Raw genomic sequence first — 24,625 nt, 5'->3', positions numbered from 1 at the left:
GGAAGGCTTGTAGAGTCATGAATTGAATACCCTATCAAGCCCTTTGGAAGAAGACTCCATTACGTACAGATTTGTCGGCGGCGTTGTAGAGGAGTTTTGCTGGAAGAGATCGAAGACGCCGAACCATTTAGAAGCTCTACACTACACACTATGGAGGTGAGTGTCAATGGAGATGCTTTGGAAAAGATATTGAGGGTTTTTGCTGGTTGCAAGCAATGGCTCTAAACCCCTCCCAGAAAACCCTATTAATAACAGAGGAAGGTTATCGTTATTTTTATTATTTTTCTAAGGGGAGAGAGATGCAATGCTTTCCTAATCCTCGTGGCTATGAGTAGGATTGTTCATGGTTCTCTGAGAACCAAAGCTAACCAAAAACCGAATCGTTAAGAACCGAACCAGACTCGAACCTAAATTTAAAAACCGGTTCGGTAACTGAACCAAAATCTCAAAACCCGTTCAGTAACCGAACCGAACCGAACCAATATATCCACTTATTCAATGTCCAACGGTTAACCGAACCGAACCTTTAAAAAAGGTGAACTGAATTAATATTAAGTTAGTTGATTCTGAAAAAAAAAACTGGTTCGGTTCACCGTTTTACCAAACCGGTTAATCGAAACTTGAAACCGGTTCGGTTCTCTCGAACCAAATTATTGGTTCAGGTTCGGTTCGGTTCAAGCAAAGAACCGAACCATGAACAGTCCTAGTTGTGAGTATATCAATATCAATCAATCAATATCAATATCAATATCAATATCAATCAATATATATTAGAAAAGAAGAACTTCTATCAGTCTGATTTAGTGACGTGTCATTCTCAGGTTAATTCTCAGTGACATGTCATTCTCAGGTTAATTCTCATAAAAATAATTCCACATGTCATTCTCATAAAAAAAATCCACGTGTCATTTCATTAGATAACTTCTTTTCTGTTGTGTTATTTTATCTTGAAACTGAATTTTAAAAGATTTGCCCTAATTATCTAAGATTTACCTAAGATTACTCCTTACTAAATTTATTTCCAAAACAAATTTTGAAACCGTTTTCATTATCTCTTTAAATTAGGAAAAATCTCAAACCTAATTTACTGCATATTTACAGCAATCCACTGATGTTTCCTTTTATTTTTCTCATGATCTACAATATAAAAATAAAATATGTAGTACTGAGATTATAATCCATTAAAATTTTAAAAGGTTTTCCCTAATTATCTAAGATACTGCATCAATTTGGTGACACGTGTTCCCTGAACACATATTGGGAACAACTTTAAAAAAAAATTAAAACATAAATAACTTAGAATTTAAAATATAATAACTGAAAACAAACTCGCATAATCACGTTCATGATTAATTGATGTATCAAATACACTAGTACAATTAGAATTTGAATGGTGGTTCACATGATTTGTCCATTATGTCATTTGTTTACGGATTTGATTGGTTCTCTTTAGAAATTAAGCTATTGTTTGGTTGGAGGGGAATGAAGGGGGATTTTTTTTAAATTAAGTTGTTTGGTTCAATTTTTATGAGGGGAGGGGAGGGGAGGGGAGGGGAGGGGAAGGGAGGGGATCAAAATCCCTCATAACTCAATTTTATGTCCCCTCCAAAATGGAGGGATTCGGAGGGGAAATAATTAACATGACTAAAATGACCCTATAAATTATATAAATTCCAGTGATACCCAATCAAATCTCTTTCTTCCCATCCGTGTTCAACTCAATTTTACTACTTCCATTTTTATATTGCTTGGCCCGGCTTTTTTTGGCTGTGAATGAAACTTTGCTAGGTTTTGAAATCATATTTAAACTTCGCAAGTTTTGAGTAGGTATATTCAAAAAATAAGATCTGCAAGAAGACGAATTTGAACAAGATGATGGAAGGAGTCCAGAAAAAGTGGTTTTCAAAGATATGCATGCCCACAAAGATACAAATGAATTTGCAAAAGGAGCAGAGGCGGCAGAGCACGCTTTAGTCAAACGAAGAGGTTAATTAGGTTTTTCTTTTATAAAGTAACAGTAAATGCAGAAAGCATGAAAAAGTAATTTAACTCTCTTTTCTAATAAATAAATGATTACTTTCCCTTCCCTCCTCTCCTTGAACCAAACAAGACGACTAATTAAAATCTCTCCCCTCCCCTCCCCTTCCCTCCTCTCTCCTTCATTAAAATTCCTCCCCTCCCCTCCTTTGAACCAAACAGTGCGTAAAGGAAAAGTTATCAAATCTAATCTCATCAATTTTTTCTTGGTTATTTTATCGATTTTTTTTAAATTTAAATCATGAACTGATCCGATCGGAATAACGGTTTAGATTAGATTGAATTGGTTTTTTCAGTTTTAGTTTTTTTTGGTTACCTTTTTTATTTTGGTTACTTTCAGTTTTAGTTTAACAGCGAAAATAAAATAAGATTACTTTTCTCACAAATGGGTAAAATTGTAAAGTGATAATTTTTAAAAAGAGTGGATTATGATTACATTCCATACCTCCTAATCTCCTAATATGAGGGAAAGCAAAATGATGAAAACCAATGGAATTGGATGTGAGACTTTGTAAAATACTATTTCCAGTTACTTTAATATTTGTTTTACAACACTTTATTGAAATTTATATGAGCTCAATAAAAAATATGAACCCTCATTTCTAATTTAGTGAGACATACATGAATTTTAACAATAACTCATAGAGTATTGAAAATAAAACGTTAAAGTGAGTGTTAGAAGTAGGGACAGACCTAAGAAAAAATTGAAGGGGTCGCAAATTTAAAGCTAATCAGAAGTATTAGTGACTAGCTTCTAATTTCTACTCAATGTTCGATTGACCACTATTTGATGTAGACACCTAAAGATAAGGGAAGAGAAGAGCGAAATAATGAATAAATGCGATAAAAAATGAGAGATAAAGATTAAAAACATGCAGTGTTTAAAAGATGTATGTACTTTTAATGGTACATGTATCATAACTCATTCTTAAATGGTATTTGCAGTTTAGTTATGTTACCATAATGCTTAGTTTCTATACCACAAAGTTCTTACTTGGTATATGTACTTTTAGTGGTGCATGTATCATAACTCATTTTAAATGGTATTTGCAGTTTAGTATTGTTACCATAATGCTTAGTTTCTATGCCACAAAGTTCTTACTTGGTATATCTAAAATATAAAATGACTACATGGCCAATCAATATGCCACCATAATATTCAACAACAAAAAAATGCCACCATAATAACATCATGGCCAATCAATATGCCACCTTAATGACTTCATGGCCAATCAATTGGTTAGAGGCTTTTCTTTTATGAGGAATGGGGTGAAACAACTAATCAATAATACTATTAAAAGAGCAAGGGTTATAAGAACCCAATGCTGATGTGTCGCACTCTGGTGCATTCTCTTCTCTCATTCAATCTCACCATAGTGGAATTCCACGTGTTCATTCCACAGTTCTCCATTGTTAATTATGCACACGTGTCCTCACCAGGTTTTTCCCCCTATTTTTTAATTCCTCTTCCACTATTAACTACCAATTCTTTCTCCCACTGTCAAATGCTAATTAATGCCATAATATGAATAACCATTAATGCAAATTATTAATTTTCATTCATCTCCCTTCTATCTAAGCGGCACACATTGAACCCCACCCCATGTGCTCTAACCGAAAAGCACTTTAATTACTCCTTTTGAATTTTCAACTTTTAATTTAAATTAAAAGTAACAACTTCTCAGCCAAATATTAATTATCTTTTTTGGTGTTCTCCTTTATCTGTTTTTATATCCTACTTTTTCTCCTTCCACTATGTTTGATAAGCGTGTAGTCAAATGCCATTTAATGGAGCCGGAAAAAACTTGGGTTTTCCCATTCTTTCTATGTGCAGCCGCCCAAAGTAACCCTACTTTTTCCCCTTTCAATTGCTTTCAGCCATAACTCTCGCACTCTCTACCAGAGATGGGTTATTGAGACCATCAACCATCATTAATGGAGATGACTCCTGAATTCAATTTAGAGATGGAGCCATTACCCGTCTCTTTTCTCCTATTTAAGGTCCATTAGGTATGTAGCTTGCTGTATCAACTCTTGCTTCGTTATTTCCGTATCCTCCTTGCCTTCCACATTGCCTCCTTTCTGCCATGGCTATCAATAGCTTCTTTAATTTATTGTATCTGTCTTTTGTAAAATATTGGAATTTGAATTGAACTATGTTGGTCTTATGAACTACATTTAAAAATTTATTTTTGCAGATCAAATTTGCTGATAATGTTTTCACATGAAGCATTCTTTGAGCTAGCTACAGATTTTTATCCCAGCGCATGTGTTCCATCCAGCAGGTTGATGTCTTCGTTTCCTTTCTCACTCTCATGTTTCTTTCAATTTTTTTTGACTGAATTTTGGTCTTTTTTTTTATCAAGTGAAGCATTTTACCACCTGAAATTTGTAGCCTAACATATTGCATAATTGCTTCATTGAGATGAAAATTCTATCGTACAGAGTCACACACTATGCAAGAATTATCCTGTAATGGGAGCCTAGCACATCATATTTTGGTCCATTAAGTATTTTTCTAAGGATTAAAGTATGTTAACAGTTATTTCACCGGCATCCCAATGAAAAAGATAGGTAAAGAAAAATTAGAGGTATAATTGCTACTGGAATTAATATTCTTTTTTTTTTCATGGATATGCATGTTTGATATGTTTGCTTTTTGAAGAGAATTGATGTGACTACATAATAATGATAATTGTGATGATTTATGATACATGTCCAAACCTAAATCACACCTGATAGGTTATAGATTGCAGTAAATGCATCATTCACCTTACTTTTCCAATCATTTTCTTTGGTTTAGTGATTGGAAATTTTGAATGATAAAACTATAAGAGCTGATTCTAAGGGCACTCATCCTCCAAGTATTGAAGAAGTGGTTATTAAAATAGGCTAGGGAATCTGAAAAATAGGAAATATTTTATAGAGCATTTCAATAGCACAAGCAAAAGTCATGTTCATGTAGTGGAGATTGATTGGTGTCTGTTTTTTGTTAGCTTTAGATATAACATGATTATAATTTTAGATTGGTGACTGTTTAAATATGAGTTCAACCATGAAGCCTGAGAGAGGCCTTATTTTTGTCACTTATTATTTTTTAACTCAGTTTATAATGTTGCAATAAGTAATCAATGAGTAGGAAGTTTGGGATGATCGAAAAATAGAAACTCTATCATAATGTATCAGCTGTATTTTCTATTAATGAGAATTTTTTCTAAAGATCTGTTTAGTTTAGTTGAGGTTTAAGTGGTTTATCCTATGAATGTGGTTCTTTTCTGTAAATCAGTATATTTTAGTTGAAGCTAAAAGCTAATTGTAAACTGAAGGAGTTCTCGGTGCACGAGGTTTTATAGTGCTATGGTTCTTATTTTTTGTATGACAGAGATTGCTTACCAGGAATAGGCATTATGTTTTTTTCTCTATGTCAGTGTTACTTTTACTCTTTGTTTTTATTCTTTGACTGATACTAATATTTTTCAATTAAATATTGTTTTCTTCAGGTGTTAAATAACAGACGATGGTAGATTAAGTGATGGAAATTGGGGGCTATTTGCCTGTGTTAGTTGTATAACATAAACTGGACATGTTAAACCAGTTATTTGAATTTGTATAAATTATTTGTCTTCTTTTAGGTTGTGTACTTGCTGTGGTTACTGATTTGGACGGATCAATTTTTCAAACATCTCTTGCTTTCAGAGATGAGCTTTAATCTCTAATTCTCTATGCTGGGAGTTACAGTGTTAAAATAAATTTTGATGTGTTAAGGAAAGATATGGTGTCAAAGGAAGAAGTAGATTGTTAAAAACCAAAGATTCGGTAATTGCATAGAAGGTGCTCTTTTCTTTAGGCATTTTTTAGCATTAGAGCTTATGAAATATGTATTTTTCAGTTGGAGGTATAGGGTTAATGTGTATGTGCGGAGTACTATCCAATAATAATAATAATTTTGCTATCATGGCTATTCGATTTATAATTAAGTTTTCAGTTTTCAACATATAGTCGTTTATCCATTTAATGCTATTGATCCCCATTTGTAAAATCAATGGTACAAGACTTCTTTTTCAAATGATTCAATAGCCCAAGACTTATTTTTTCAGTTTAACGTACATGTTTAATTTATTAAGTTTCTGGACATTTGTTTGAGGAAGGAATGTTTATTATAACAATAATAATAAATTACTATTTTCTAAATAAGATAATGTTTGAAATGTTATTCAAAACAAATTAATTTAAATCAATGATAATAAATAAATTAAGAAATACTAAATGTAAGCTCATCTATAGATTAATATTATAATAGGTTCGTTAAAACTAGTATTTTAAAAACGATATTTTTGTAAATGGTTGATTTGATTGAGGGCAATCTACATAAAGTAGTGCTAGCACACAAGTGGAAAATAACTAACTATTTGTAATTAATGAACATCTTACATTCGAGATTTTTATTCTTAGAAGATATATAATAGTTGTTTCCACACTCATAGAATTGATCTATTGGACATGTTTATGTTGATTTATTTTGGTTTTTTAAGATTATGATTGAGTTTATCAGTGTTAAACTTCAAATATTTTCTTTAATTGCGTAAATCTAAGTTTTTATTTAAGTAATTATTTGCCTCATATTTTGATCACTTTAAGATTGAGTTCTCAGTTTTAAACCTTAAATATTTGCTTCAGTGAAATAAATCTTAATTTTTTAAAGTCATAAATTACTTATTATGATTTCGCCGTGCAACGCACGGGCAAAACTTCTAGTTGAACATATATGGAATGGCAGGGGGTTATAGCCGTATCACCATACACTTAGTTCCGTCCATCACTGAAACTTTGTGTTTATCGGTAAATATGAGTTTTTTTTAACATAATAAGTAAATATGAGTTAAAAAAAATGAGTTTTGAGATAAAAATATTATGTTTAACGCAAAAGTAAATATTTGTCGTAACAAGTGTAATTGATTCTGAAAATTGGTTTATAGACGGTGCACTGTTTGAAAACATGAGAGGTAGAAACATCGACAAAAATAGATAGAGGCAGAATTTGCACAAACTTGAAATATTAGGGACCAAAAATGCTTTTTAGCCTTCTATTTATTGGCTTGATGATGATAATGTATTTAATAATGTCAAATTAGGAAACATCCAAAAACTAGAGGGAACGAACGACCCATTCATCCCCATCTGTGCCTTCCCATGGCCATTGGCACTTGTCAGTTCCTACGAGGCTACTATTTTTCCACTCTGTCATTTTCATTGCTTATATAGTGTGGACTTATTAATACACTTTCATACTTCCTCATGTTAATCTTCAGGTAAAGTTCGCAACGTTGACCAAAAGGAAGGTAAAGTTCGCATCTCTTTAATCTGGGTTATGAGAACAGATATTTTTGTTATTAACATGTATAAAAATCTGAAACACTGTTATTTTATTTCCTGTCTTTGATTATGAACCATTAATGTTGATCATGCAATCATCATATATAGGTTGTTCTGAAAGTTGTGGTTCATTTTTTATTTATAAAATAACTGAAAGCTTTGATTGTGGGTTTGTTTGGTGAAGGGAGTGAGAAGAACTAGCTAAGCTTGGAAAATTGGTTGTTTTTGTATTGAACTTGGGGATCAGATGGAGTTTCCTTCATTTTTTCATTTGAATGTTTGGAGGGCATGTGCAAATATGAAAGTCTGGACCATTGTATTACTCCTGCTACTACTGGAGAGTGATGATGTTGTGTGTTCCGGTTCGGATTACTTGGTTGGTCTTGGAAGTTATGACATTACTGGCCCTGCTGCTGATGTGAACATGATGGGGTATGCTAACATGGGACAAACTACATCTGGAATTCACTTCAGGCTGCTGGCGCGCGCTTTCATTGTTGCGGAGAAAAAGGGCAACCGGGTCGTGTTTGTGAACCTCGATGCTTGTATGGCCCCGGAGATTGTGACAATCAAAGTAATTGAGAGGCTGAAAGCCAGGTACTACCAGCAGTGACTAGTCTCAGCTCTTAATAGTTACTATGAACCCGTTTGAATGCGAACCAAACAGCATTTATTGGAGCTTATGTAGTACTTTTTCTAGTAAATAAGCTGTAATAAGTCTGTATCCAAACGGGCTCTACGAATATGATTCCTTATAGAAATTGCGGTGGCTTGACTGAACGGGAAACTTTATTTTGATTCCTGCTACTAGCAACTGATGTTTCTATTTAAAATGTTTTGATTCCAATAGTCTTGTTGTTGATGTCAAACTTTCATTTTGTTTCATAGATATGGTGATTTGTATACTGAAAAGAATGTAGCCATTAGTGGAAGTCACACTCATGCTGGACCCGGGGGCTATCTACAAAATATTGTGTACATCTTAACATCTTTTGGATTTGTGCGTCAGTCCTTTGATATCATTGTTGATGGCATTGAGAAAAGCATTGTCCAGGCCCATGAAAATCTCCACCCAGGATCAATATTTGTTAATAATGGTAAGGGGAAAAATTGCTTAGTTGTTCTTCGGTTCTTCCTTCCCCCCTTTGGCCCTTATACTGAGGTGCAGAAATGCAAGCCTACTCACATATCTTTTATGTTATTTACAACGGCGGTAGGCTTGCATACTGTTGGATAGTGTCAGGAAATGATGAGTAACTATAGGAATCAATTTTAGTTTCACATTTTGGGAGGGTGAGTATATTTGACTTCTGCAATAAGTACTTTTTTTTCCCATTATTATAGAGATGAAAATGAAAAGTATCAGCTAGAACTGCCTTTGTAAGTGTATTATGGATTCAGGCACACAAAAAAGAGCAAGGACTAGGAAAACAAATACATGTAATACAATGTATAAGATCCCAAGAGAGGATTGAATTACATATAAGGGAGTAAAGGACATCAGAACAGTGTGTTGGACTCCTGTGTATAAACAGAAGGATTAAGGGATTGGATTAATCCTGAAATTATGGGATTTTTAGACATTTTAGTTGTAAATTTGTAATTATTAGCTGTGTATTTGTTTCCTTTTTATTTAGGTGGTGTTCTGAACTGACTATTGGCAGAAGAATGTTATTCCTTTCTAGTTCCTATTTTCCAGCTTGATAGCTAAGCTATTCAGGTGTATATATTGTGATTGTTCTTATATTGTATATGTTGTTTACTTGTTCTTTCAAGACCGCTTCACATCTTTCACTTTAAATTATTATGAAATGATCTTTAGATAGTGTTGACTGCTACTCAGTGGCAGGGCCATGTATGTCTGGCATGGTTAACCAAACAGCTAACATGGAAACATATATGATAAGAAAGATGAAATAAATATAAAAACAGCAGGGATAAAGTAGCACAGCAAAAGTTTGTCTATTTATTTTTGCTAAGTTGTAGGGATTGATTCAGGTTCAATACTAGATCTCTATTTCTGTGCTGGTTTTGTTTTAGTACTGAATCACTAGATAAAATGATTATTACTTGTGGTGATAACTCATTTGAAAGTTATCTTCAACTTCCAGGAGAACTCTTAGATGCTGGTATAAATCGCAGTCCCAGTGCTTATCTCAATAATCCTTCTGCAGAGAGAAGCAAATATAAGTATAATGTTGATAAAGAAATGACTCTTTTAAAGTTTGTTGATGATGAATCGGGACCTGTTGGAAGTTTCAATTGGTTTGCTACGCACGCGACATCAATGAGTCGTACAAACTCATTAATTAGCGGGGATAATAAAGGTGCTGCTTCACGTTTCATGGAAGATTGGTTTGAGCAAAGAGATTCTGGAAGGGTGGATTCTGTTGAGCTTGAGGATGATGGCTTGCCCCAAAGAATCTCAAATATAATTTCTAGCCTTCATGATAATCGTAAGTCAGTTATGCTTTTATTTTGTATACAATACATCCATTGGTGAAATTATAAGTATCTTAAATAGCAGCAAAATTTATAGTTCTATAAGCCATCATTTAGAATGCTAAAACATTTTGAAACTCTTGACAGTGATGCATACAAACTGTGTCCTCATGGTTTTTACTGATGGATCAGTCACAAAAGGATGTGATGTATTACTTTTAGATATTACATTATCTGTTTAATATTTTGGCTAAACAAGAAAATGACATTTTAGAATGTAAGTGATCAAGTCTACTTTATTTTGTGTGTTTGACTGATTAAGGCTTTTATCTATTTCCTATCTGGTAATTGGGAAATAGCAAGTAGTTGATGCTTGGGCATATGCATATTCTGAGTTCTGACTAGCATTTGTTTTATGTCTTCAATCATTGCTCAAATCATGAAATTTCTCTGTTATGGTTTTGATCCTTAAATCCATTTATTTTTCTTAGCTGCATTTGGTATGTGTTCATGCTTGCTAACTGCTACTTTTGTTTAATTATTTGGTTGACTATTGTCTGCATGCAAGACAGAGAAAGGTGTTAATATGGTTGCTATGACTGACAATTTCAGGAAATTACTTGCAAGCGGGGGGATGATTAGTATCCATTCACTAGCTTGAGATATGTTGTCGTAATCTCGTAATCAGTATAATGATCTTATTACATATATAAACACATCTATAATATTGGGATAGTTATTAGGAGTTTAGGACAGATTTTATTCCTTTTGACGGTTTGACCTTGATTATCATTAATTAGAAATTATGTACAATGGATCTATAAATTAGGGTCTGTAATTTCTACCAAATCATTGAATAAGATTACAATTGTTCAGCCTTTACAAGTACTATATTAATTTTCTCATTTGGAATTCATCGGTGCAGGCCATGAATTACTGGAACTTGCTGCTTCCTTCCAATCTCCTCCTGGTAAACCAGAAACTAGAACTTGTAGCATTGCTAGACGTGTGAGAGGTTCTCGAAGGCAGGTTGACAAGCCTAGATTTGTAGCTGCATTTTGCCAATCAAATTCTGGGGATGTTAGTCCAAATGTGCTTGGAGCTGTCTGTATTGACACTGGACTACCTTGTAACTTCAACCATAGTACATGTGGAGGGAAGAATCAATTATGCTATGGCCAAGGACCAGGGTAATTATTTTTTGCATACTCTTGTTTTTGCAAGTGCATGGAAACGTCATGTAAGCCTGTGGTCACTGAATTGTGTCCCATAACGTGTGTGGCAGTTATCCAGATGAATTTGAAAGTACCCGCATTATAGGGGAAAGACAATTTAGAAAAGCAGTGGATCTTTTCAATGCAGCGACTGAAGAGATTAAAGGGGAGGTCGATTTTCGACATGCCTATATTGATTTCTCCAAGCTTGACGTAACTATTTCTAATCAAGGACCTTCTGAGGTTGTAAAGACATGTCCTGCTGCAATGGGGTTTGCATTTGGTGCCGGAACAATAGATGGACCTGGATCTTTTGATTTTATTCAAGGTGATGACAAGGTAATCATTGTTTTATACGTTATGCTGACCCGTTATTCTTTCTGGCTCTTAGTCCTAAATAACTGTCATGTTTCTATGCTTATTTTTCGTTCTGAATGTACTAAATTAGGGCAGTCGTTTTTGGAAGCTGATCCGTAACATAGTTAAGACACCAAGCAAGGAACAAGTAGAGTGCCACCTCCCAAAGCCCATTTTGCTCGATACAGGTGAAATGTGGAAACCATATGAATGGGCTGTAAGTTACTCACATTCCTGAATATTAGGGTTTTATAATCCCTTGGTTCAGTTCAGTTGTCTTCTCTATCCACTATAACATTGTCACATCTCATAGTCTAGTGGACTAGTCCTTTATTTTATTGTAGACTTCCTAGTATGAATTATCCACTTCTTGTGGTATACATTTTCTCAATACCTTCATTTTATGTGTATGTTACCAAAATTTGATGATTTCTTATGTTTCTTTATTTTCTAGTTTTCAGAAAATAAGTTTGTGGCTAATTATATAGAATTTATTTATGTACATAAGTGATCAACTATAACCACTTGATTTCAATATTTCTAGTTTCCTCAATCATTGCATGATTTTTTATTTGGGGGAGGGTTAATATAATATGCCTTGGAATATTGATTTGATAGATTCCAGCTCTGGCAAGTAAGACTGCATTTTTGTGCTAAATTCAATTATGTGTGAATATTTTCTGCTTAAATTTTGCGAAGGCAGATGATAATGACATTGTGAGAAATGCTAGTAACACTCTTTCTAACACTCTCTCTTTGATTGATTAAAATCCATGTAGGGTTCACTAAATTATATAGGGTCCACTCTCAATTTTGTGGGCGGGACCTACATCAATTTTAACCAATCAAAAAGAGTGTCGAAGAGAGTGTTTGCTAGCACTCCTCATGACACTGTATAACGAAATACTTTGCACAAACCAACCTAAAGAAGGGTGTTGTGCAGTTAGTAAATTGAATTATGAGTTTTCAAGCTATTTTTTATTAGATTTTTGCATTGATGAGGATTGATTATTTAATTTCACCAATTACATATATTGATCTAAGTCATTTTAAATTGCTCCCAAACATGTTTTTATTAATAGAACTTCAGTATAGAAGTTTTACCGCATCTGTTTTCAGTCACGCAGATATAGTATTTGATAATAGTATAAACGTACTTATTACTTGTATAAAGCTTTCTTCTTTCATGTTAATTTTGCAGCCTTCAATACTTCCAATTCAAATCCTCCGAGTTGGGCAGTTTGTCATTCTTAGTGTACCAGGAGGTAACCTGCTTATCTCCTACTCTCTTATTCGCTGTAATAATTTTCCATTTGTATTTCTATCCTTCACACCCTCAACTGTTTCAGCTATGACTGAAACTGTAAGATATGAATCCATCTTAATGTAAAATAAACCTGCTGAGATCAAGTTTTTGGACATTTTTTAGCTTAATTAAAAACTAAATTTTGTTGAACTACTATTTTCGATATCATGATATTAAGATGATTTGGGTTCTGCTGCTACTGGATGCAACTCAAAGCCTATCTAGACCTTTTCTACTTTTCTCTCTGTCCCATTCATATGTTTGTTTTAAGTGCAATCCAACTGTCTTTCTTAATATGTTGCTGTGTTATTATATTTCATGGTTATTTTTCTTTTCCTTGCAATTTGATGGTTATCATGCATTTTTCAAGCGATAGTGCCTATGTGTTGGCCTATGTATTTCTTTTTGTGATTCATACTTATAATTCTGCCAGAATTCTCAACAATGGCTGGAAGGCGTCTTCGAGATGCAGTGAAGACAGTGCTAAGTAGCAACAGAGATTTTGATAATGTTCATGTTGTTATAGCTGGATTGACTAATTCGTATTCTCAGTACGTGACTACATTTGAAGAATACCAGGTGCAAAGATATGAGGTCAGTTCTAAGAAACACAAAGCTTGCAGCAAGTATTTCATAGATTACCATAGCTAGGACAAATACAATATTAATTGAAACTCTTTTAGTGATCCAAACTCTTGATCATATCGTATTACTGTGTATTAACAAGATAAGGACATGGAGACACCAATGGAGAATGGACTGACAGACTTCTATAGTAGGATTGAAAAAAATTCTTACTTTTGTTTAGTGTAGCTTGTTACATTAGAATAACATGGTGCACACTAGTGTCTTTGTGCCTAATAGAATTTGGGAGACCTAACGCTACCCCAAAAGCTAGCATAGAGGTGAGGATTGTCTTCCTATATATAAGGGCTATCTTAGTCATATATCTAGTCAATGTAGGACTTCTCAACACACCCTCTCATGTCCAAGGTTGGACATCTGGAGTGTGCAATGTTCAAGAATGAACATCTGCGGGTGGCCTATACACGCGTAGTTTGCACTTAACGAATCTAGGATAAGCTCTGATATCATATTAGAATTTGAGAGACCTAAATCTTCCCCAAATGCTAGCTCAAGAGATGAGGATTGTCTACCCATATCTTGGCCGTATTTCTAGTCAATGTGGGACTTCTCAATAGTGCCAAAGGATCATGATCCTCTCATGTTGACACCTCACATGTCTATCTCTCTCTTCAAATGTACTAAAAGTTAGGATCCTCTAAATATTTATGAAGAGAGAGGTAGACACAATGCTTTATTTAACATTGTCATATAATATGAAAGGATCTTAATCCACGTAGAAGCACACACAAGCATATGGAGAATTTAGCTGTTTGTGGTAGACAAATCATTGTGCACCTCTGATGCATGGGTACGGCCAAATTGGCCGCGTACCCGTACCGGGTACGTACCCGGTACGCATACGCGTCGGGTACGCATACGGTACGTACCCGGTACGTACCCGTTACCAAAAAAAAAAGGGGGGGTTACGGGCCAAAACGACGTCGTTTTGGCCTTTAAAAAAAAAAAAAAAAAGAAGCAGAACCCTAAATCGCGTGAAAAGAAGGAAGAAAAGAGAAGCAGCCACGACTTTAGTAAATAAAGAAACCCTAAACTGGATTGCTTGTTGCTTGATTTCTCCCTTCAGTCTTCACGGCTTCCTACTCGAATCAATTGCTCCCTTTCTCTTTCTCTTTCTCTCTGAGGTAAACTTTCTTTGACTATGTCCTCTGGCTCTGTTGATCAATTGTGACTCTGAGTGTTTGAGTGAAGAGGGTTGTGTAATACTGTGAGGGCAATGGGTAATCACCTGAGTGAAGAGGGTTGAGGGACGCTGTGGGTGAGGGGGTGAGGCGGTGCCCGGTGGGTGAGTCATGAGTGAGTGAGTGAGTGAGTGAAGAGTGGGTGAGGCGGTGGGTGAGTGAAGACTGAATTTGAGTGTGTGATGTGTGGCTGTGAGTTTGAGGGCGTGAGGTGAGTGAGTGAGTGAAGGCTTGAAAGAGGAAAAAGTGAGAGAGACAGAACCCTGAAGGATGAGTGTGTGAGTGAAAAAGTGGGTATGGCATATGTGGCATTAAGATGAGGTTGCCCACTTGCCCTGTATTCAATTTGGTAGCAAACAGCCAAAATTGACTTCAAATCTGAAGAAATAATTAAGATAGGATACACATGTATCTAACGTACCCGTACCCCTGTTTTTTCAAAAATCGCGTACCGCGTACCCAATACCGTACCCGTACCCGTGCAACACAGTTGTGCACACTTGTGCATATGCATCAACACACTGGCATATGGACAATATGACAATGATCATAGTATTTTTTCTATAGCTAATCTATATGTAACTTTCTGATTTCTATTTTCATGTTGTCAGGGTGCTTCCACGCTATATGGCCCACACACACTGAGTGCATACATTCAGGAGTTTAAGAAGCTTGCAAAGGCTCTCATCAATGGCGAACCAGTAGAACCTGGTCCACAACCCCCTAATCTCTTGAACAAGCAAATAAGTTTACTCCCACCAGTTTTGGTGGACGGAACCCCTTTTGGGGCAAGTTTCGGGGATGTATGCTCTGATGTACCTCAGAACTCCAGTTTTAAGACCGGTGACACTGTGACTGCTTCGTTCTGGTCCGCGTGCCCTCGTAATGACCTTATGACTGAAGGCACCTTTGCCCTGGTGGAATTTCTTCAAGAAAAGGACACTTGGATTCCTGCTTATGATGATGATGATTTCTGTTTGCGCTTTAAATGGTCAAGGCCTCACATACTCAGCACTACGAGTAAAGCAACCATAGAATGGAGGATACCACAGGGTGTAACTCCTGGTGTCTATAGAATAAGACATTTTGGCGCTGCAAAGCGCTTATTTAGATCAATTCAACACTTTACAGGTTCATCCAGTGCGATCGTAGTGGCATAAGGGAGGCATTTCCTCACAGCCATTACTGTATTTGTGATTTGTAGTGCTGAACTCTAGCAAAATCCATTCAATCCTAAAGGATGATATTCAACTTTGGATTATCTGTTATCAGCTCTTCATCCATTTCCCTACAAATTCTGCAGCTAATACATCTACCCAGATTATTTACAGGGAGCAGTGAATCACACAATAACATGGCTTACAATTACTCTTCAAACAATGCTAACATCTTCTGGTTTCAATTGTTCATAATTGAAAGCATTATTGTCCTTGTATTTCTAAATAAAGTTAGCATAAATCAAGAAACAAATGAGAAATTTTGTATTGATCCATTTCGTTAAGCTCCACTCTCTCACTATTGATAATTTTCTTTCTTTTATGTTTTTGTTGATTTATTAAAATGAATCTTCTTCCTCCTATCTTGATGATGGGTGTTTAGATACAGTCGAAGTTGCTTTTAACACCAAAATTGCTTGATAGCAAAAAGGATTTTACGTGCCACCTTCAATTTCTCAGGCCCTTTGTGTTTATGTGATTTGGATTTACAATTTAGTGAGTTTACACATTTTATAAGATTAGGATTATACTAACAAAAATACACTTTTGGAACTTTACGTGCTGAAATTGGAATTTTTCTTGCTTTACAACTTTGAACTTTTGAATGTTCACTTCCAGTTTCAGAAGTTCAAATTTCAAAAGAAAAAAATATAAATATGAAACTTGAGTTCTGAAAGTTTATCTGGTGACTTGCCGTTCCTAAACTCCTATTTTGAAATTGATCTTTTTCTGTTACGAAGGAACATTAAAAGAAAGCAACAAGACTACACAAGAGAGTTCTGTCTAAGAAGAGATACAACATTGGAAGGGAAAACTTTCAAACCCTGTAGTTACTTGCTTAATTAAAGCATCTGACACCGTATTCTACTCAACCATGATATGAAGAAAGGACACTTGTCAGCTCCTAATTAACAATTCTCTGACAATGTAAAATATAATAATATAAAATCATTCAGACCTTTATGATCAAGCGGTCTAGAGTTCGATCTTTGCCGACTCAAAACTTCTAATAAAAAAGTTGAGTTTCATCATAGGTGAGCTTGTGCATTATCCACGCTTCAAAGCCAAATGGGGTCTTGCGTGAGGGACCGTGTTAGAAATAATAATGTAAAATCATTTTGATGACCCTTACCCAACAGTTCTTCTCTAGTGGAGCCCCTATCATCAGTCTTGACAGAAGCTATTGGTTTTTGTTAGGCGCTATCTTTGGATTATGATCGGTCTCTGTCAGGTTTGCTTTGAGATTGATAGTCTTCAGCTGTTAGAAGCCTCGAACCGCTCTTGTAATGACACATCTTATTTTTCTTCAGTGTTTCGTGATTGTCGTGACTTAACTTCTTGTTTTGAGTTTATAGCAGTACTAGTAATGTTGCGTTTGATGCCTTAGCTAAGTTTTCTTTTTCTTTTGGCTCTATTGTTTAGAAAGAAAAATCTCTCCGAGAGTCCTCCTTTGATTATGACCGATGCTTGTTTCTTCTTCTTAATAGATGCATTTTCCAAAAAAACCAATCATTAATTAAGGACAAATGGATTACACGTGTATCACCATAGTAGTACTCTTGAATTTTCTTTTAAACAAATCATTTCTTTATTTCTCTGAAAGTTTCCCTTTCTTTTGTTATTTCTTGACTTTATCTAGACTCGTTGGCGTAGTTGTTTCTTTGTCTTTCAGTATTCCTAGTGTAACAAAATAAAACTAATTGTTTTTAAAAATATCTCCACTAAAACAAATAAAAAAATCATTTTTTCAAATTAAAAAAAATAGTATTACAATTGTTTCATCTTTTTTTTTTAAACTGAATTGTTTCATCTTTTTAGCCATCTTTTATTTTTTAGATAATATACATTTCAAGATAGTTTTAATAATAGCATGAATGATTGAAATCATGGTGCAGCTTTCTCCAAACACTTCACCCTCCAAAGAGCTTCTCACTCTGCATCATCCATTTTCATTCTCTCTCCCTGTCACTCCTTCTCCTTCCCAAATCAAAACCCATTTCCTCAATCCACCCTTCATTCCTCCCACATTATCAAAATACTCTCTTTATCCATCAAACTTTCTGACTTCAACTTCATTTTTTTTTTTACCTTTTTTCCTCCCTAATTCTCCTTTAGTTCATCTTAATTCTCCACACCATTTCAAATTTCATTTCAATGAAGATGGCATCAATCTCTGGAAAAGTGTTCACATTGGGGTTGATAAGCTTCTGGTATGCTTCCAACATTGGAGTTCTGCTATTGAACAAGTACCTGCTGAGCAACTATGGGTTCAGGTATCCAATTTTCCTCACCCTGTGCCACATGATGGCGTGCTCAATCCTCAGCTACGTTGCCATTTCATGGCTCAAAGTGGTGCCAATGCAGACGGTGCGGTCAAGGGTACAATTTGTGAAGATATCATCTTTGGGGCTCATTTTCTGCTTGTCTGTGGTAGGAGGGAACATCTCCCTCCGTTACCTCCCGGTGTCGTTCAACCAGGCTGTCGGCGCCACCACGCCTTTTTTCACGGCAGTGTTTGCTTATTTGATGACCCTTAAGAGGGAGGGTTGGCTCACATACATGAGTCTTGTCCCTGTTGTTGCTGGTGTTATGATTGCTAGTGGGGTATGTAACTCTTATCTCCTTTGTTGTGGTGTATGCTTTTGGCGTGTGTTATGTATTGTGCTAGTTACAAAATGTTGTGGAGGATTTTTTGGTGTCCTCCTTCAGAGGCAATCATGTTCGAGCCGGGAACATCCACATCATGATGGGGCTAACTCTCCCAGCGGAGGTTTTTTCCATCCCACAAGACTCGAACCCGAGACCTTGCTTAAGGGGAATCAAGCATGTACCACATAGCAAAAATGGCTGGCCAGTGCATTAGAGCCCCCGTTATGCGTAGGGTCCGGGGAAGGCTCCGAGTCTAACCATTTGGTTTTTTGCATAATAGGCTGTTTCCATGATTTCCTGACCTTAGTCACATAGCAACGACTTTTTACCATTGCGCCAAGGCTCCCCTTCTTCTTGATTAGTTAGTTGTAACTTGTAATGGGATTTAAATCATTTGTCTTATTCTCTGTAGAAAAAGACTCATTAGCAAAAACAAGTAATTAGAAAGAGAATATTAACTCTTAGAAGAGTGGGGAATTTTTTGTTGTGTTGCTTTTTTATTTAAAGAAACAGGAATGAGACATGTGAAATGAATAGGTTATTGTAATCAGTAACATTGTTATGCAATTATGTACTAGTATGTTGACAACTCTTAATTTATCGTTTGCTCTTATAAAACATGAGCATGTGAATATGTGATGCAGAAATTATGCATGTGATGCGTGGTTAACTCTGTAATATGTAATGAGACTTAAGTGCATTACTTTGAGTGTTTATGCGATTTTCTTTTGTTTCTCTGGATTTTCTTTCTAGGTATATTCCTTGAAGTAGTTTTAGCCGGTTAATTTTGGAAATGAGTTAAGTTAGCTCTGCTTGAGATGATCTTTTCTAATGTCAGATTTGCTAGGCCAGTCAATGTCATGTCATTCTTGTGTATGAAAATGGGTTTCTGCTTGGAGTTACAAACTACATTTATTGATTTTTGTTATATTTTTTCTTACATGGATGAAGGGAGAACCAAGTTTTCATCTATTTGGATTTTTAATGTGCATTGGTGCTACAGCAGCCAGGGCACTCAAAACAGTGCTTCAAGGGGTCTTGCTATCTTCTGAAGCGTAAGGAGCTGAAACTTTCTCCTGTCTATGTATTTGAAAATTGGTGGTTTCTCATCATGCACTGCTCATTGAATTGTTTCTTTGGTCTCTCAGGGAAAAGCTCAATTCTATGAACCTTCTCATGTACATGGCACCAGTGGCTGTTGCATTCCTTCTTCCAGCTTCAATTATTATGGAGGAAGATGTGGTTGGAATTACAATTGCACTTGCTAGAGACGATTCGAAGATTTTGTGGTTACTTCTCTTCAATTCTTCCCTGGCATATTTTGTCAACTTGACCAATTTTTTAGTTACAAACCACACCAGTGCATTAACACTTCAGGTATCACCCCTCTCCTTTCCTCCATTGAAATTATAGAAATTTCTCAATCCATCAAAATGAGAATAATAGCCATATATATGGTCATATGGAACTACAATTTCTTCATATTCTCACATACTTATTTGATCATTTATTTATTAGACAATAATTTACTAGACAATAATGATATTTTGATTGAATAGCAAAATGGATACATGATAAAGTTGTTTTGCAAATGGATACATCTATTGAAAAGAGGTTTTGCAAAATTGTTTTGTGATGTGAAATATTACTCATAAACATAAAAGATAAATAAGGTGATCGAGCTCATATGATGTTTTGCTTACCACTTTGTATTCTGTATTCCATTTATCTAAAAGTCTTACGAAGGTTATAAAGGTTGTCTTGAGTTAAAATAAATACAAACAGACTTTTCCTGTCTCCTTTTATTTTGATATAAGCCTATTTTACTTGTTTCTGGCCAAACAACAAATTTTTGTGATTTCCTACATACTGCGTAAACAGTAGCATCTACAACCCTGAACACCACTGCGAATAGGAATTTATGAGTAAATTAGTGAAACTCCTGAGGATATATTTTTCATCTTAATAGTCTGCTTTCAAAGTTGGACTTTTTCATTTGGGATTTTTTACCATGTGAGGTTTCGCATGATGAATCTTGACAAGTTTCTAATATTTTCAATCTCAAATGAGTTCTTTCCTTAGTAGGGGAGAAAATGTACTAGTCATTTAATTGGTTTCTTTGAGGTAATAATATACTCAGTATAATCTGTACATTCATATTCATATTGTACACCATTAACATGAAGGCATGACCCCTTTGACAGGTCCTAGGAAATGCGAAAGGAGCTGTGGCAGTTGTTATATCCATTTTGATTTTTCGAAATCCTGTATCAGTTACTGGAATGTTTGGATATTCCCTCACAGTTATTGGAGTTATCCTGTATAGTGAAGCCAAGAAACGGAGTAAATGAGATATCTGCGTAATTTAACCGAGTTTTTGTCTCATTAGATCAATGTTGCTTCTGCCTTCTAGCCACTTTTTGAACTTCTCATGCGAGCATTGTAAATATTTCCTCATAAAATTCTTTTACAATTTAGTTTTTGAGTCATTGAAGATGTAAAGAATTCTACACCTTAAGCAAGTCACTAACAAATTTTGAAATTGATCCTATGCAACATTTGCCTTCCTTCTTTGCCTCTTGTGTAGATTGACAGATAAATCTGAAGGAAGCATGTAAATTTTGCACATTCATGCAATCACTAATTATCTAAACTTAATCTTTTTTATAATTTATTAAATCTGAGGCAGATTAAGTGGAGCTGCCACATCAAATTCTCTACTCTTAATCCATGCCACATAAGCAATTTTAAGCAGTTGGAGAACTCACATTTCTTTATTTCTCAACTTCCAAAGGTTCATTTTTAGTAATATTTCCAATTATACCATTTCAAAAAATAATTAGTGGTTTTATTTGAAAAGTGTTAGAACTGGTGCCGGCCAGAATAAAGGAATGAACACAAAATAGAAGAATGTCTCCAAGAATCAATGGATTCTTGAGAAAAGGTATTATTACTGAGAAAATGATACTAGTTCAGGGAGTTACAACTGAATCCAATATTCAGTTCCACCTAACCAATAACTTCCCAAAAACTATCTTATCAAGTGTATTGACTTCCATTTATACTATCTAAGCTAACTCAGCTAGTTAGTTCCTAACTAGGAAGACCCTTGTTTCTGATGCCTTTTTAAAGGAGGTTTAACTTTCTGACTAAACCTATCACATATCCATTGGGAAGGGATAGCCCCAAGGTTGTTCTCCCCACTTCTGGATCACCCTAGAACTTGTTAGCTACGAAGAAACTGATGATGAAGGGTGGAAGTGAGGAAATGCAGGAGTCCATGCAAGAGATAGAGATTGTTGTTCCTTAAACAAGACCCTCATGGCTGGGCTATTCTGAGTAAAGGTTCTCATGTGAAGCTTCTTGGTCAAGGTCAGAGCATGCTTTGTACTGTCAGATTTTGATATTTTGATACTTGGGAAGAGAAACCACACCAAGATGTGAGCTTCAATTCAATGAAGCTTTCAAGGTGTTCCATGGGAAATGCAAGATTTAAGATGTTCCTCACAAATGTGAATATAAGGAATCTGCTAACTATACTACTGATATTCTAGCTCACATACCATGCTCAAGTAAGTGTGACCAAGAAATGAAGGGCTTCTGTTAAGTACAGGTGTTACCATGGTTTTGAAGCAAACGATATTGAAGGAAGCTATGTAAATTTTGCACATAGTGCCTAATTATTTACCAACGACTACTCTGAACATATTTTGGCAGCTTCAGACAAACTATTATGCCTTTGTGCTTTACTATTTCATTAAAGCGTAAAATTATGTTAAAGCTTTCTGCTTAGATTTATCATTCCATTACATAGTTGTTCTGATTAATGAAGATAACAAAAGTAATGCCTCAAGATGAAAAATACAAGGCCATTGTGTATGATGGTTCTAAGCAACAATAAGGCAAAATAGTGCAGGAACCAATATGGCTCCTTCAAGTGAGGATAGAGCTTCTGTTAAGTACAGGTGTGGCCATGGTTTCAAAGCAACAATATTGAAGGATGCTATGTTAATTTTGCACATTACGCCTAACTATTTACCAATGACTACTTATATTTATCATTTCATTAAAAAGTTGTTCAGATTAATGAAGACTACAAAAGTAATGCATCAAGATGAAAAATACAAGGCCCTTGTGTAAGATGGTTCTAAGCAACAATAAGGCAAAATAGTGCAGGATCCAATATGGCTCTCCCCAAAATTCAGAAATTGACCATTGATTTAGGGAAAAACAGTTACATGTACTGGATAGGAAATGTATAAAAGCATCCTACAACTACAACCAAATTCAGAAACAAACAATGCAACACCAAAACTAAACTTGAGGTTTAGTCTCTTCTTCCTCCTCCTCTATCTTGGGAGCCAAGTAGAACCGAACATATCCCATCTCTGCAATCTTGTACTCAACAACAACTGGAAGCTCACTTGACAGGCTAATGGTGACAGTACTAGATAATGGTGTTGCTTTTGTGAATGAGTTCATGTATCGCAAAGCAAAGGTCAATGAGACAGGCTCATTCATCTCTATGACTGTGGCTTCTTCAGGCTGTAATATCAACCCACAAATGCATTCATGTAAAAACATCAGTCAGTATGCAATTCCACAATCAAACATGAAGAATGAAAACATAAACATTTCATTCAATCTTACCTTGTCCACAGAAGTATTCTGCCTACAGACTATATTTGCAGTCCCAATGTCTCCTTTGGTGGAAAACTTCACACCTTCCTTGGTAACAGAAATGACCACTAACAACATACATTACAAAATGAGAAATTTTAGAACAAAAACAGTCAAGAAATAGAAAACCTCAGAATATCAATGAGCAGAAATGGTTACCAGTGTCACCAATGCTACTGAGATCTTTGCAGATCCTAGCAAACTCAGCAGATGGCATCCTAACAATGGCATGGTATTCTGCCTCTGGAATCCCAAGGTGCTCACTATCAATGTCCATCAGCTTCATTTCAAAATCAGAAATCTTGTCTTGTGCTTTAAGACATGAAACAAAAACAAGTCAGACAAGAAAAATGACAAATCATGCAAACATTCAAATTAGACCTCATCTTAAACTGCTAAGAAATTACATATGCTAAATTGACAAGAAACCCAAGAAATATAATCCCAACTCTAAAACATGAACCAGCTACACATTAACCTTACACCAGCAAAATTAAACACCAAAACCCTAACATTTAGTAAGTCCTGGACAATCTAATCATGCTACAAACATCAATGCATTCTAAAATTCCCAAAGCACAGTTACTATTCTAAAGAGATCATTTCTCAAAATAGGACATAGCTAGCTACATTGAACGTACGTGAGAAAAGAAAGATTCATCACAGAATCCTAATACTCAAACAAAACCTAAAAGCATATCAAATTAAAGTGATAGCAAAATAGAAAAACTCTTCAAATGAACATAGCTACGAATGTATAATCAAGAATCCTAACAGTCTTCAAGAAACCCAAAATCGCAAGATTCACAGAATCCTAATACTCAAACAAAACCCAAAATCGCAAAATGCTATAAACACCAAACCCTAACACTGAAATTCCAAAAATGAAAATAAAAAATTGGGGAAAACAAAACTTACTAGGGCTTTCAAACATGAAGGTGACAGTGTCACTGCCATCATCGGCCTTGATGGTGATGATATCATCATTTCCAGCGCATTTGAGCATCTTAGACATGTTGCTGAGATTCATACCCATGGAAATGTTGCGGTCACAGCGGTAGTGTTCAAACCCCTCCGAACGGAGCAGCAGCGCCACCAGTGCGACGTGGCTGGAGTCCATGGCCTGGAGGGAGAATCCGGTGGTGGAGCAATCGAAGTTGGCATCGTTGACCAGCTCCTTGATTGACTCCAGAACCTTCTTCAGCAGAGAACCTTGAACCAAACGGAGTTCCAACATCTTGATCTGGCGGTGGCGGTTTCTTCTCACGGAGCTAGGGTTTTGAGGGTTTCGATTTTCTCGGGAAAATTGGTGGGAAAATGAAATGAGAGTAGGAGAGATGGGAGGGAAAAGGGTATAAATAGTGGAAAGTTCTGGAAGCTGGTTTGGGCTTTGGCGGGATGGGCTGAAATAATTGATTTCCCGCCATGATTTTTTTATGCAATGTTTGGAGGGAAAACCTCTTTTGTTTTTTCTTTCTTTCTATTTTAGTGAGATTTGTGTAGAAAGATTATTTTGCTTTTCTT

At 35.5% G+C, this 24,625-nt stretch overlaps 3 protein-coding genes and 1 long non-coding RNA gene across 4 annotated transcripts; 3 read left to right on the top strand and 1 right to left on the bottom strand.

The window, feature by feature from the left end:
• Nucleotides 1–3,798: 3,798 nt before the first annotated feature.
• Nucleotides 3,799–5,835, top strand: LOC130721917 (uncharacterized). The gene is made up of 3 exons (XR_009013700.1): nt 3,799–4,047; nt 4,236–4,322; nt 5,538–5,835. It is a non-coding gene; the product is annotated as an uncharacterized LOC130721917 (long non-coding RNA).
• A 1,350-nt stretch (nt 5,836–7,185) lies between these two features.
• On the top strand, nt 7,186–15,816 carry LOC130722345 (neutral ceramidase 1-like). Its single transcript, XM_057573039.1, has 10 exons — nt 7,186–7,376; nt 7,595–8,007; nt 8,299–8,507; nt 9,522–9,866; nt 10,778–11,042; nt 11,138–11,405; nt 11,515–11,640; nt 12,625–12,688; nt 13,163–13,323; nt 15,167–15,816. Exons 2-10 carry the CDS (start codon nt 7,658–7,660, stop codon nt 15,713–15,715), a joined length of 2,337 nt encoding a protein of 778 aa, XP_057429022.1. The 5' UTR covers nt 7,186–7,376; nt 7,595–7,657; the 3' UTR covers nt 15,716–15,816.
• Nucleotides 15,817–17,784: 1,968 nt separating this feature from the next.
• On the top strand, nt 17,785–22,164 carry LOC130726891 (probable sugar phosphate/phosphate translocator At3g11320). The gene is made up of 4 exons (XM_057578218.1): nt 17,785–18,376; nt 19,373–19,476; nt 19,570–19,798; nt 20,626–22,164. The coding sequence occupies exons 1-4, from the start codon at nt 17,927–17,929 to the stop codon at nt 20,770–20,772; spliced, it is 930 nt and encodes a 309-aa protein (XP_057434201.1). The 5' UTR covers nt 17,785–17,926; the 3' UTR covers nt 20,773–22,164.
• Nucleotides 22,165–22,536: 372 nt separating this feature from the next.
• LOC130726327 (proliferating cell nuclear antigen) lies at nt 22,537–24,440 on the bottom strand. The gene is made up of 4 exons (XM_057577576.1): nt 24,020–24,440; nt 23,261–23,413; nt 23,072–23,169; nt 22,537–22,966 (listed from the first exon to the last, which is right to left on the bottom strand). The coding sequence occupies exons 1-4, from the start codon at nt 24,336–24,338 to the stop codon at nt 22,736–22,738; spliced, it is 801 nt and encodes a 266-aa protein (XP_057433559.1). The 5' UTR covers nt 24,339–24,440; the 3' UTR covers nt 22,537–22,735.
• Between the last annotated feature and the right edge of the window lie 185 nt (nt 24,441–24,625).

This window comes from Lotus japonicus, chromosome 6 (genome assembly GCF_012489685.1).
Source record: "Lotus japonicus ecotype B-129 chromosome 6, LjGifu_v1.2".
NCBI classification, from domain to species: domain Eukaryota; kingdom Viridiplantae; phylum Streptophyta; class Magnoliopsida; order Fabales; family Fabaceae; genus Lotus; species Lotus japonicus.
Note: the sequence above shows the minus strand (reverse complement) of the source record. Positions and strands in the feature narration are given on the sequence as shown.